The sequence below is a fragment of the Anabrus simplex genome, chromosome 4 (genome assembly GCF_040414725.1).
Source record: "Anabrus simplex isolate iqAnaSimp1 chromosome 4, ASM4041472v1, whole genome shotgun sequence".
Lineage (NCBI taxonomy): Eukaryota > Metazoa > Arthropoda > Insecta > Orthoptera > Tettigoniidae > Anabrus > Anabrus simplex.
This window is the reverse complement of record NC_090268.1, coordinates 84,192,202-84,207,609: the sequence shown is the minus strand read 5'-3', so window position 1 is coordinate 84,207,609 and position 15,408 is coordinate 84,192,202. Positions and strand designations below refer to the sequence as shown.

The following is a 15,408-nucleotide window of genomic DNA, read 5'->3' as shown; positions in this document are numbered from 1 at the left end:
CATGGCTTGGAGTATATTCAATTTAATTTCCTCATTTCTTTCGAGGAAAGAAATAGCTCTTTGAACCAGGGCCTTCCTGTACTTCACTTTCACAAAATGAAGGTCCAAAGGCTGCAGGTAACTGGTGCAGTTAGGAAGAAAGAAAACCACTTTGTTATTCTGCAGAAAAGATATATCTGAAGGATGAGCTAGACATCTGTCTATAACCAGCACTATCTTCCTTCCTGCTGATCCCATCTTAGCATCCAAACTTAGTAAAAATTTTAGAAATATCTCTGATGTCTTCCACGCGCTTTATTAAAATCATATTTAACGTGGAAGTGTATGGGTGTTCTTGAAGCATATTGGATTCTTAAATTTTCCTATTAGTGGGGGTAATTTTTCACTCCCGTCGCCGAACACGCAATTTTTTTGCCTCCGTGGCATTTTTCTCCGCGAACAGCATGTGTCTTGGACGGGAGCAAATTGTAAAACACTCCCGTTTCATCAGCGTTAAAAATATCCTTAACATCATATCCTTCAAGAAGTTGAAGTAACATATTCTTTTTCCAGTACGCAACTGTATTGTCATTAACTTCCATACTCTCGCCGCACAATTTTGGAATGAAAGTTCGTGCCGTTTTTTAAAACGATCAAACCAGCCATTAGATGCATGGAAATCGACCAAACCCAGCTTAAGTGAGACTTCTCAAGCTTTTTAACTATATTCCCTTCAGTTGGAGCGTTCTCAACTCTTTTTCGCCTGAATCATTTCATTAAAATATTTTCTAGCTCCTTGTACGGCAAAGAACAAATATTCTTCCGTATTTTAGCCCCAGAACTGCACTCCACTTCCGCGGTTAGAATTGCTTCCTTCTGTTTCATTATGCCAAACAGTGTAGAGTTTGCCAGGTCATATTTTTTTTGCCATCTGTGACAAAGGTACTTGGCTATCCCTTTCAAGATCACTAATGATGTCAATCTTTTCTTGGAGAGTCAGCTTCTTACGTTACACAGCCATAACGAACGTAGTTTGCTGTAACTCGCAGTACAACTCTTATCACAGACACAAATGTAACTCGTAGCACAACTTCCAACACAGGAACAAAAACAATGAATGAAGCTGGAGATAATCTTCAGACTGCCTCCTCCGCGTGATTCCTAAGCAGCGATTGGTGCCACGAGATGGAAAAGCCTAGCTGGTGTAAGAGCGCAGCAGCTATAGCTTAAGCTAGCTGATCTCAGTAGAGACATAACCATTGAACTATCATTAGTGAAGATTCTCTCTTTTCAGATAACTGGAGATAGGATGTTTAATTTTAATATGGGATTATTTATACATTTTAAATTTTGTTATTATTATTATTATTATTATTATTATTATTATTATTATTATTATTATTATTATTATTATTATTATTATTGACTGCCATTATTATGGATGCTGTACAGTAAAATATGACGGTATAAATGTCACAGGCTTGATGTACAATATGAAATTAATAATTTTTTAGGATATTTTAAGGTTAACGGTCGTATCTCCCGAACCATTGATGCAAATTATGTACTTTTAAGATTATTTTAATCTTTAATGAGTCCTAGAGGAGGTTAAACACTTTATTTGGATGTATAAAATTTGGGGAAAATCTCTATTTATTTGTTTGTTTATTTATTTATTTATTTATTTATTTATTTATTTATTTATTTATTTATTTATTTATTTATTTATTTATTTATTTGAAAAGTGTTATTTTTTTTACAACTGACTATGAACTAAAATCGCTGTTTGGAGGTAAGTATATGCCCTCGTGGATTTTTTTATAGAGCTTGAACAGCTCTACATTTCACATGCTTACACTTGAGGTCTATCGATGGCGGTTCAGGCAGCGTAAGCCATGGAAGGCAAGACTTTCTACTTATTCCGTAATTTTTCGGGAATACATTTTCATTTTGTTCAATATCCATAGCCTTTTTGATTTTTAATTGCTTTTAATCTTCTGAAATATATCTTTCACTGTAAATCATGTGAAATTTGTGAGAGGCCTTCCACCTAAACACTTATATTTCGTGAAGTTACTTGTGTCTCATGGCATGTGCTTGCATGTCAATCATGCCTCCAGGCCGTACAGTTAGTCTTGCCGGAAACCGCACTTCACTCCTATACAGCCGTTATTCCAGCACTGCTTGCCGGTAACAGTGATTTCCTCTCTACGCCAATTTGTCATGGTTCCACACATTGCTAAAGGAGCGCTTTCATTTAACGTGTTAACTTCAGACTGAGATTACGTGAAAACCGAAGTTAATTAACATTTAAAACAAGATGAGGATGAAGTTGACAAGTTTTATGAAGCATTGAGTGACATTGAGGGAATAGAACTGAAGGATACGAAAGGGTGATTGGTAAATGTGGGGAAGATATGGAAGCTAATGGACATGGGAAGCGTTTGCTGGACTTCTGTGCTAGTATGGGTTTAGCAGTTACGAATACATTCTTCAAGCATAAGGCTATTCACCGCTACACATGGGAGGCTAGGGGTACCAGATCCATAATAGACTATATATTAACCAACTTCGAATTCAGGAAATCTGTTAGGAATGTACGAGTTTTTTGGGGATTTTTTGATGATACAGACCACTATCTGATCTGTAGTGAACTAAGTATCTTTAGGCCTAGGGTAGAGAAAGTGAAATCTGTCTGCAAACGAATAAGGGTAGAAAATCTCCAGGACGAGGAAATTAGACAGAAGTACATGGATATGATTAGTGAGAAGTTTCGAACGGTAGACAGCAAGCAGGTTCAGGATATAGAAAGGGAATGGGTGGCATACAGGGATGCTGTAGTAGAAACGGCAAGGGAATGCCTAAGAAGAACTGTGTTTAAAGATGAGAAAAGGCGAACATCTTGGTGGAATGATAGTGAGAGCAATTTGTAAACGTAAAAAGAAGGCTTATCAGAAATGGCTCCAAACAAGGGCCGAGGCAGACAGGGATTTATACATAGATGAAAGAAACAGAGCGAAACAAATAGTTTTTGAATCCAAAAAGAATTCGTGGGAAGATTTTGGTAATAACCTGGAAAGGCTAGGTCAAGCAGCAGGTAAACCTTTCTGGACAGTAATAAAGAATCTGGGGAAGGGAGGGAAAAGGGAAATGAACAGTGTTTTGAGTAATTCAGGTGAACTCATAATAATATATCCCAGGGAATCACTGGAGATGTAGAGGGAATATTTTGAACATCTTCTCAATGTAAAAGGAAATCATCCTGGTGGTGTTGCGAAATGCCAAGCTCGTGGGGAAGAAGAAAATGATGTTGGTGAAATTACGCGTGAGGAATTGGAAAGGATGGTAAATAAACTCCATTGTCATAAAGCATCAGCAATAGATGAAATTAGACCTGCAATGGTGAAGTATAGTGGGAAGGCAGGGATAAAACGGCTTCATAGAGTAGTAAAATTAGCAAGGAGTGTTGGTAAGGTACCTTCAGATTGGACAAAAGTAGTAATTGTACCTATCTATAAGCAAGGGAATAGGGAGGATTGCAACAACTTTCGAGGTATCTCATTGATTAGTATACCAGGCAAAGTATTCATGGCATCTTGGAAGGGAGGGTGCAATCAGTCCTTGAGAGGAAGTTGGATGAAAACCAGTGTGGTTTCAGACCATAGGGAGTTTGTCAGGATCAGATTTTCAGTATGCGCCAGGTAACTGAAAAATGCTACGAGAGGAATAGGCAGTTGTGTTTATGTTTCGTAGATCTAGAGAAAGCATATGACAGGGTACCGAGGGAAAAGATGTTCGCTATACTGGGGGACTGAAATTAAAGGTAGATTATTAAAATCAATCAAAGGCATTTATGTTGACAATTGGGCTTCAGTGAACATTGATGGTAGAATGAGTTATTGGTTCAGGGTACTTACAGGGGTTAGACAAGGCTGTAATCTTTCACCTTTGCTGTTTGAAGTTTACATGGATCATCTGCTGAAAGGTATAAAATGGCAGGGAGGGATTCAGTTTGGTGGAAATGTAGTAAGCAGTTTGGCCTATGCTGACGACTTGGTCTTAATGGCAGATTGTGCCGAAAGCCTGCAGTCTAATATCTTGGAACTTGAAAATAGGTGCAATGAGTATGGTATGAAAATCAACCTCTCGAAGACTATATTGATGTCAGTAGGTAAGAAATTCAACAGAATTGAATGTCAGATTGGCGATACAAAGCTAGAACAGGTCGATAATTTCAAGTATTTAGGTTGTGTGTTCTCCCAGGATGGTAATATACAGTAGTAAGGTGTAGTAAAGCTAATGCAGTGAGCTCGCAGTTGCGATCAACCGTATTCTGTAAGAAGGAAGTCAGCTCCCAGACGAAACTGTCTTTACATCGGTCTGTTTTCAGGCCAACTTTGCTTTACGGGAGCAAAAGCTGGGTGGGCTCATGATATCTTATTCATAAATTAGAAGTAACAGACATGAAAGTAGCAAGAATGATTGCTGGTACAAACATGTGGGAACAATGGCAGGAGGGTACTCGGAATGAGGAGATAAAGGCTAATTTAGGAATGAACTCTATGGATGAAGCTGTGCGCATAAACCGGCTTCGGTAGTGGGGTCATGTGAGGCGAATGGAGGAGTATAGGTTACCTAGGAGAATAATGGACTCTGTAATAATAATAATTTCGTATGGCTATTTCTAGCCGAGTGCAGCCCTTGTAAGGCAGACCCTCCGATGAGGGTGGGCGGCATCTGCCATGTGTAGGTAACTGCGTGTTATTGTGGTGGAGGATAGTGTTATGTGTGGTGTGTGAGTTGCAGGGATGTTGGGGACAGCACAAACACCCAGCCCCCGGGCCATTGGAATTAACCAATGAAGGTTAAAATCCCCGACCCGGCCGGGAATCGAACCCGGGACCCTCTGAACCGAAGGCCAGTACGCTGACCATTCAGCCAACGAGTCGGACAATGGACTCTGTTATGGAGGGTAAGAGAAGTAGAGGTAGACCAAGACGACGATGGTTAAACTCGGTTTCTAACGATCTAAAGATAAGAGGTATAGAACTAAATGAGGCCACAACCCTAGTTGCAAATCGAGGATTGTGGCGACATTGAGTAAATTCACAGAGGCTTGCAGACTGAACGTTGAAAGTCAATAACAGTCTATAATTACTATGTATGTATATATGTATGTATGTATGTATGTATGTATGTATGTATGTATCTATCTAATCGCAAATTTTTTTTACCGGGCGAGTTGGCCGTGCGCGTAGAGGCGCGCGGCTGTGAGCTTGCATCCGGGAGATAGTAGGTTCGAATCCCACTATCGGCAGCTCTGAAAATGGTTTTCCGTGGTTTCCCATTTTCACACCAGGCAAATGCTGGGGCTGTACCTTAAGTAAGGCCACGGCCGCTTCCTTCCAACTCCTAGGCCTTTCCCATCCCATCGTCGCCATAAGACCTATCTGTGTCGGTGCGACGTAAAGCCTCTAGCAATCGCAAATTTTCATTACAACGGATGTGCGATCGTAATTTATGTGAAATATATTCCTTAAAAGCCGACCTTTCCTTATATTGGGGTTCGTTAGAAGGGGGTTTAAATAGCATTGTGCTTATGGCGATTTGGCTGGGTCTTCCGAAAATCTTCGTTAAGATTGGAATTCCTTAAAAGCGGTCACATTAAAACGGGGTTCTGCTGTACTTTGTAACCAAGCTAGTTGGCTGGTATTGTGAATTATCAACACAGAGATGAAACGAATGAATTACATTGGCTGGTATGATCGAAAATGCGATATGCAGAAGTTTTTTCCTCACTGCTCTTTAGACGTAATCTTGCACTCTGTAGATGGGGGATTCAAACCCTATCATTGGTAGGCCTGAAGATGGTTTCTCATGGTTTCCTCATTTTCACAGGAGGCAAATACTGGGACCACCTTAATTAGGCCATGGCTATTTCCGTCTCAGTCCTTGCCTTTTTCAGTATCATCTTTGCTGAAAACCTATCTTACTGCAATGATAATCTGCTAGCAAAGAAACAAAACAAAAACAGCCTACTTTTTGTGTGTGTCTGTTACATGTACTGTATTTGCTTGGCAATAAATAGAATCTCTTGTGGTATGCGACAGCCCTCTGACTTTGGGGTAAGTTAAACTGACATGGAGGTAGTCAGTAGGCTCTGTGGGCCCTGTTTTTCCATAGAAATTATCCCTAGAAAGAAAGAAAATATTGTTGACATTGATGCTTTCACGGCCCGTACATATAGACATGATATAGGCTTTTGGCCTTTTGCCATGTCAAGAAAATAAGGTGAAATTCTTTACGTTTCGCAGGGAACTTTGCTCTGCGTCATCAGAAGAAAATCTCGACTGTCCATGAGATCTCGTGGCATAAGCCCAAAAGCCTATATCATGTTTTAAAGAAAATAATGTTTCAGAGTGTAATGGATAACTGGTTTTGAGATAGTGCAGTCTTACAGATTAAGGGCAGCTTATAATTACAGCATTTGCTCGTATATAACTCGCAGTTTTTGACAAAAAATAAGTGTGAATATTTTCGGTGTGTGATATATGCGGTGATTTTTGTGCTAAAGATCGTATTCCCGAAAAAAAATTAAATTTGAATTAGGCTATTGAAACAAGACAACTGATATACTTGCCCTATTCATTGTCACTGCCTTCAGACTCCGAGCTATTCTCGCGTGCATCATTCTGGTCTCCATCCCATACTGCATCATCTTAACTTTCGTCCAACGCATTTGCCGTGCCCGTCTTCAAGAAACTCTTCACAATAACATGTGTCGACACCACAACCCATGTCCCCATAACCCAATCACACACGAGTTCAACTGTCGGCTTCTTTATTTTGCCTGCTGGCGTCAGCTCATGCTCCCCTCCTGCCATCCATTCGGCGTACAATTTACGTATGTTGTCCTTGAAGGGCTTGTTGGCGGAAACATCTAAAGACTGTAGACAATGTGCGAGTCCACCAGGAATTACATAAAATCAGCTTCATGGTCCGTATCGCACTTCAATAGATTCACAATTAAGTATTTATTTATTTTCCACCTAGTCGATACAATGATTGCTTAAGGCAATTTTTAATGGTCAAAAGTGGTACATGCTTCGCACATCATCGACATCCTCAGCCACATAACACTGCTTAGATGAAAAATATATAAAATCGACAAAGTAACGCTTTAGAGGAAGTGACCTTAAAATTAACATAAGATTGACAAGATTAAAACAAACAAATAACTCAAGAGTTACTTTGTCGATTTTATATATTTTTCATCTAAGCAGTGTTATGTGGCTGAGGATGTTGATGTGCGAAGCATGTACCACTTTTGACCATTAAAAATTGCCTTAAGCAATCATTGTATCGACTAGGTGGAAAATAAATAAATACTTAATTGTGAATCCACCAGGAATTACGAGATCAGTTTTCATTTCTGAAGATATTTCTTTGTGTCTTCCACCAAGTTTCCGCGGAAACTGTCCCACATAGCATTGCTGGGCGTCGAAGCAATGCACCTGCCCATGCTCCCCACACTCTATGGATCCAGTCCTGGACAAGATCTGTATCCATCCATCCATCCATTCTCTTGAACCCATACATGACTGCTTTTGGGAAACTTTGCTTTAGGCACCGTTTTTCTTTTTGAAAATAACGTGCAGTGGCAATTTTCTTCCACCTGCGGTTATTGCTAGCATGACAGTGCAACGCTGTTTCCCACACCGAGTTGTACGTACAAGCACACTAGATTCTCCCTTCTTGTTGATGGTGGTGTTGCATAGCATGTCGAAGTTTATTGGGGTTTGATCTGCATTGCCAATTTGAGATAAGAGGTAATTGTTTTTCCCTCTGCATTGCTATCAAATGGTAACGAAAATCTGTTTCTGTCGCTGAAATCGCTTGGTATTCTCTGGCAGAGACACATTCTCCTTCGCAGACACAGTTCCTTTCATGTCATGAATTTATTAATCCAATCCCGGCTCACTTTCAAATTCGAACAGCTGATTCCTCCTCTAATCACTAGTTTGCGCTCTTTGAAAGAAAGCATCTCGTGGGAGATACTAAAGCCATCATTACACAACTCCATAACCTAATGAAGTAACTCGTCTTCCAGCTCAGTAAACTTACCAGTTTTCGGCCCTCTGAGTGCCTTACGTGTTCGATTGATGGTTTCTAGCGCAGCTTCCTGTTTACACCAGTAGCGAACATTAAACTCAGTCACACTGAATTCTCGACCGGCAGCTCTGTTACTATGTTCTTCAGTATATTTTATCACTTTGAGTTTAAACCAAGCCATGTAACTCCCACGTTTCTCCGTAACTTAAAGATCGACTTACACAAGAAGACCTAACTGAGAAACAGCAATGAAACATGAAGATAGAGCACTGGTACTTGTCGACAATACAACAGACCTAATACCATGATCACTTGATTGCCTGGACAGGGAAACGCTCCCAGTTCACGTGATCTGCTCTGCCGGACAGGTAGTAATAAGCATATTGACAAAGACTGAAGAGTGAGAGGGATGGCTGAGTGTGACTGGCTGGCTAGGAATGTGGCCTTGGGGCAGGGGTTTGCGAGTTAGGTATTTTTGTTACAACTACATGTATGTACCCTATGTCTTTATGACTTCAGAAATGAATGCAAGTTATGTGCAGAGATTTTTCCCTGCAGTTCCAAATGTAGAAAATTGGGTACGATATATACGCGATGGCGAGTTATATGTGAGCAAATATGGTATATTGAAGCTATAAAGTTAAAATTGTTCACCTGAAAAGGACAGTGAAACCATCACTGATTAGGTAGCTCATCATGGTTAGGGAAACAGATTTTTATATTTATTTATTTATTCTCTTCATCACTTGGATGGCAATCACAAAACACTGTCTACTATTCTCCATACACTCACTGCAGTGTCATTCACATTATCACTAAAGGTATAAAATAGGTACTGATCAAGTGGAATTGTAGTCGGGTTGATAGGTTATGCTGAAGGAAATGTTCAGCATCATGAAACAAGTCCTTTATAGTGATTTTTAAGCTATACCTCGCAGTACATTTCAAATGAATTGCTGTGATCTTGCATAAGGAAGCCATCGGACTAATCTTTCTCTCTGGAATTGTCTCACCATAACACAACAATTTACAATATATGTTTTATAGTACATAACCTCTGCTTGTGATTCACTCCAAAGTTTGAAATTAAACCGTGCTCAACACTAGTGTTCATTTTTATGGACCTGAGAATAGGATTTACGCAATTTTACAGGTGTGGTTATTGCTTTGTGTTTGATGTACTCTGTTATAACCAGCTCTGTTGCTAGATGCACTTGATAGCAGTTTTCATTATATTTTTCCCATATCAAGGCTGCAGTGAGGAAATGTTAAAAATGTAATGTATTGTCTAATATTCACATGAATGATACCACGTCCTGAAGTGTGAAAGAAGAGAGTTGTCATTTATGCGGGTTTATTTACAAGTACATCTACTTTAATGCACATAAATATCGTAAATAGTGAAACCTCATTAATGCGTTGCTCATTAACAAGTTTTTGCGCTTAGCACATCATAAATTCGAAGTCACAATTCTCATATTAAATAAAAATACCTCATTTATTGCATCACAAATTTTTACTATTACCGCTTAGTACGATCACATTTTTGCTAGCCCTGAAATTGTTGTTTGTCATCCCTTGTGAAAGGAACGTGATATACAACTTGGGTAGGATCCCTCGCCACAGTTGCATGATGTTGGGAAAAGGCCTTGAATTCCTAAACTTCACAGGATAAGTTGCAGCTTCTGCAAGCTGTTAGTCTCAGCAATTTTCAATTCTGCTTGCAGGTTAGCAGTGAGATTGCTGAATTAACACACTGAGCCTATTTCTACTTGTATTTTGCATCCATTCAGAAGTCAGAAATTTATTTTGTGTTGAGTGGTGCAGTGAATGGTTGCAAATATTTGTTGCACAATAGTCTGAATCTGGATTAGGAACATAATCGTGTCAAGTCTACTAGTGTGGTGCATATTTGTCTTGAAATAGCCTAGTTTTGTATATGGAAGAAATCATGAAATTCCTTACTAATTAAGACAAAAATAAAATATTTCAGAAAGTGGTCTGGCATCCGTTTATTAACGGACGCAGAAAAAAGTCTCCCTTTTGAGTTCCGACTTGATCACTCGAGTTGGTCAAAGTTTTGTAACATTCAAAATGGCGGCCAAAGTAATTCTCTGGCAGTCGCACATGGTTGAGTGTAACCTCCAGTTCATTGTCTAAGAGGGTGATTTATTGTAGAAAGAATGTGATCTGCAGTTGATATTTTATAGCCCCCCCCCCGTGCAAATGTTTCCATATTTGTAGTCTTGTATTTTTCATACCTTTCAGTACACGGTTGTTATTTTATAAGCCCCAGTGGAAAAGGTTTTTATATTTGTTCTCCCATGCTTTTCACACCTTTAATACTTTCCTCTCGTCTTTAGAAATGGTGGGTATAGTTTTCATTGTGCCCACAGATACACAACATAACATACCCTCATGTTGGAGAAAGTTAAATCTAGTGTTTTTTTTGTATTCACACGTTCTTTTGCCTTATCCCCTGCAGTTATGTCATAACAAGGTTTTACTGTAATTTTGAGTAGACTTAAATTGTAGCATTTTGAATACATTTTTCAAATTTTTGGCCTAGGCTTTGTAGTGAAAATATGAAGGGACACAATTTACCAGACCAACAAACAATGATAGCTTGTAGATAGAAAAAATTAGTTACTGTGTAGCTTGTGTCATTTTCATGATCTGTATTTAACATTTATAGTGCAATAAATAGGTTGAAATTACATGTAATATTTTAAGTGTATATACTGATAAAGAACGTAGCAGTGCTTATGCATTATTCAGACTATTTGAATGCAGTAAGTGTAATAAACTAGACTTAACCTTTCAGATGGTGCATCATTAGTTGATAATCCATTCAGTAGGTACAGAGAATAATTTTTTTTGAAAATCATTAAAATTGGCTTGTTTCTGGGGACAAGTACAAATTGTGAGCTTAGTCTTGTGTGTGTGAGATATGTTCTTAGTGATAAATGATGTCTTAACAATGGGAGCAGCCATATTTAGGCACTGTTCTGCTGTAAACATCTTATGAATACCATTTCTGCAGTCTGCCCTGTTTCAGTTCCATGGTTAACGTGCATTTCCTAGCACTCAGATGTGCAGATCGCCCATGAGCGTCAAGTACACTGCTGTGCAAAGGACGGGATAGATAAAGCAACATATCAACTACTCAGTGGAAATGAATGAAAGTGTGATAACATGTTGCCAGAGGTCAGCGCGACTAGCGTCATATGGGTCTGGCTCCACAAAACAAGGCAGTTGAAGGAACGGGATAAGACGGTGTGAGTCAATCAGCGAGCTTTACAGGGGTGCATTCGGCCCCCACTTCATTTTTATGAATGACAATGCATGACAACATCGAACAGCGCAGGGGGAGGAGCTCTTGGAATGGGAGGGTATTCTGCTAATCGACTGGCCTGTCCTTTTCCCCCCGACTTAAATCCCATCGAGCACATGTGGGACCAGTGTTCTCCGCAGGAATGTTCGTCAGCCGGATGGCAGGAATGAGTATCCGGGTGGGGAATACTACGTAAAAAATGCATAGGGATAACATTTTCTTGTATTTCCCTCGGGACATTAACAGTAATATCGGACAGGTAAACATTAACTGCAAACTTGAACTGTTTTAGTGGTCTTTTCACGAACAAGATATAACAGAATATTTTGAATTTCTAGTATTCTACTGCTTGTTCATAATCACGTAACACCGGGACTTATCTTTCGATTGCTGTGGAGTCCCATACAGGTTTGTGACGTCGTGAGGAATCGAGCTGGCATGCGATTCCCCGCTAATCGAGACACCCTCGCGCACGACACTGCGTGATAGTCAACCTAACATTTGAACTCCGATGTAATTGATGCAGTTGTGCTGACAGTAATGAAGATTTATCATAAAATAAGTCGTTTTACAGTCTTTACATTTTAATGTGGAACACCCAGTTACTCATATGTATTAATATCATGTAATAGTACACATGTGTAGGTTATGTTAGTCGGGCGATCTGTAAAAGCGGAAGGGCGGTGCGCCCATTAAACAAGTCGTATGGAGAACACTGTGGGACATGTTGGGCAGACATTTTGAAGCATGTCCACATGCACCAACGACCATCTAGCAGTTGTCAAACTCGCCGGTGGATATGGAACGCCCTACCACAAGAACTCCTTATCAGTCTTGTGGCCAGCATGGGAACATGTTGCAGAGCATGCATCATTGTCCCTGGTGATCATACACCCTCTTAAGGACCATGTCCCTTCTTTTGTAATGTCCGGGGGACCATTATAAGTCGCAGTGACATAATTTATTGTTTCTATAAAAGTGTCATTCCTGTTCGTCATTCCTACCGTATCATACTGTAGCAGTTCTTCCTATGTATGATTCAATTTTCATCAAGCTGTGTTAGGCAGCAGTAATACAACATGCAAAAATTACTTTCGTCCTTCAGTTTTGCACAGCAGTGTAAAAAGACCTACAACCCAAATGTTCTCACACACTCCCAGGACTAAAAGCCATGTGATAAATAATTTCCCAGCATGAAAGAATAAGACACTGTATTCCTTCCTGCAACATTTTTCTTTTTGGTGAACCATAGCAAATTGCTGTGCTGTGTAAATTTGTGGTAAATTTTTCAAAACCTATAAATGTGGTTATGAAAAGTTAAGCAAAGCACCAGTACTGTTAAAGGCACTAGAAGCTTGCCTCCAATAAGCATTTTCATTCTTGAAAAATTAACTCTTGATCCCTTTATAAAGAAATCATATTGTCCAATTGTTTACCAGTTAATGGTCTTTTTACCCCATTGGTTTCCAGTTATTTTCTCACTTCATAATTACTAGTCAAAGAACTACCTGTAGAGCCAGTTACTATCTGCATTACTGCCTGGATTGACATTACAAAACTTTTTACTTACTTCTAAGCACAACTTCTTTTTTTGTACTTATCAGCGATTCTCACTTGCCATTAGACCTATCTGTGTCGGTGCGACGGAAAGCAACTAGCAAAAAAAAAAAAAAAAAAAAAAGTGATTCTCACCCCATGTGTACTTCCCTTAGAAGGACCTCATTGATCCATGTCCATGTCACTCAGCACTTCATCATAGATTTTTATAAATTTCATTAGTTAACTAAATACTGTTTACTCACCTGAAGTTAAGACAGTGTGGTTCAAAAATGAAATATACGGGAAACTAAACAAAATGTTGCAAGTGAAATATGTTGTTGCTGTGGTTACACCAAGACACAGTTGGGTAAATACAGTAGATGGAAATTGAAACCAGACTACATCAGAGAGGTGCACTCCGCTGTTTACTGATTAACTCACTTTTAACTTCCGTACTCTCTGACAAGACACAAATTTCATCATTAGTATCAGTGACACTTATATTTTTTTTATATTGGGCTCTCAATATGGCATTCTTAGTCTACGGTCATCTTAAATCCAGATATTCGTTGTACCAGTACCGTTGAAGATGGCTCAGTGCTTTTAAAAGTTGGCTGGCACGGTCATGTTTTTAAGCTGACAGCTGCTTCTTTCTTAGTCCATTTATGATTCACACATTATTCACACCTTCAGTACATAGAACTGGTAGACACACGTCTGAAACTCTTGAAAGTGAAAGAAAACTCTTGTCATTGAGCATCTTGTAAATCAGTACTGTGTTATTTTGTATCATCAGTCTGCACTATTTTTCAGTTTGATAATTCATTGAAGTTATGTTGTAGATTTAATAACTTGAAGATATGTAAGTCTTCTATTACTTTTTCTAGGTGGATGGAGATATTGGGGCCGTATTTGGACTTGGTTTTCCTCCCTTCTCAGGTGGACCATTCCGTTGGGTTGATTCATTTGGGGCCAAGAATCTTGTAAAGAAGATGGAAGAATATCATGCACATTATGGCGCACCATTCCAGCCTTGTGATTTGTTACTACAGCATGCCAAAGATGATAGCAAAAAGTTCTACAGTTAAATATGCGATGTGCTGGAAATAATAAAATGAATTGAAAAAGCTGCAAATATAATTAATATTTGCATGCTGACTGAAAGCTATTATATGCCACTCCATTGATAGTATTTGACGCATTGATTTGCATTTTGTTCATTTTTTATGTGAATGAAATGTACTTAATGTGTTGAATTCCTAGTGCCTATAGAGGAGTGAATTTATACTGAGCTATGAGGAGACTGACGTATATTCTTCCGACGACGTGGAACTTCGGGTGTTAGAGAGGGCGAGAGCAATGAAAATCAAGGCTGTATTATGGTTCAGAAATTATCAATGCAATCTTTTATAATATCTTTATATATATTAGATTCTTTTCATAATTGTATTCTATTTTGTTTACAGATCAAGGCATAGATTGTATATATGGAGTAAATGTTACAGCTATAGTAATAAAGCAATTTTTTACTGTTGTGATATAACTGTCTGTAAAAATGACTTATACTGAAAAGCACATCCTATCATGTAACCTTTTATGTATATGTGTGGTATATTTACAGAGATAACTTGTTAAACTTTTTTTGATTTGATGCTGGTGGTGTTGAATTCTTTCTTCTTCCCTGCTCTAAAGATGAATTAGAAGGAAATTATTAGGTTTGTTCCAATGCAGTAAGAATCAGTTTGCAAATTGTCTGATGCATGTGCAGTAAGGAAAGAGCCTTCCAACTAGTTTCAAACTCAAATACGAACTCAGAATTGGCCGTTCCAACAGACTGTAGACTGTTCATGGTCCAGAACAAGAACTGTTCATCAGAGATATGTGCAGTACACCAAAATAGTGGTGAACTGTGTATGTGGTCCATAGCTGTGAACAGCTGATTGGTTATCACTAGGGCTCAGATTTATATGATCTAAAAGCTCTTAAAATATGTATGCCTTTATGCCCTAAAAGTACCAAAATATGACCTAAAAGTAAAACAAGCAAAAGAAATGTATTTACTTTTAACAGTTACGAATGAAATAATTTTCATACCTCTTAGCCTTCATTTTCTGTACAGTTACTCTCGACGACGACATGCAATTTCAGTGTCCATTACCACTATCTCATTACTCTTATCAGCTGAGAGAATGGTCAGTTCAGGGTCATCTTTAAGTTCATTCAGAGTTCTCCTCTTGCCTCCAGTTAAATTAGGCACGGGTACAGCAGCAGACCAAGTCTCTCACATTTCTGTCATAATTCCTTAGCCTCATCCATAGGTATATTGTAGATGGCTGCCTCAACAGATAACAACTGTCGTTCCCCATGTAGATGGCTGCCTCAACAGATAACAGCTGTCGTTCCCTATACAAACCACCTATGGATGAGGCTGAGGAATTACGACA

General features: G+C 38.9%; 1 protein-coding gene across 1 annotated transcript in view; it reads left to right on the top strand.

Moving 5' to 3' along the window:
- Mtpalpha (monolysocardiolipin acyltransferase Mtpalpha) overlaps nucleotides 1-14,616 on the top strand; it is a 134,690-nt gene extending 120,074 nt beyond the window's left edge. Inside the window, exon 12 of the mRNA XM_067145136.2 lies at nucleotides 13,852-14,616. Coding sequence (XP_067001237.2) covers nucleotides 13,852-14,052 — 201 coding nt within the window. The 3' untranslated portion in view covers nucleotides 14,053-14,616. The remainder of the gene's footprint in view (nucleotides 1-13,851) is intronic.
- The last annotated feature ends 792 nt before the right edge of the window (nucleotides 14,617-15,408 follow it).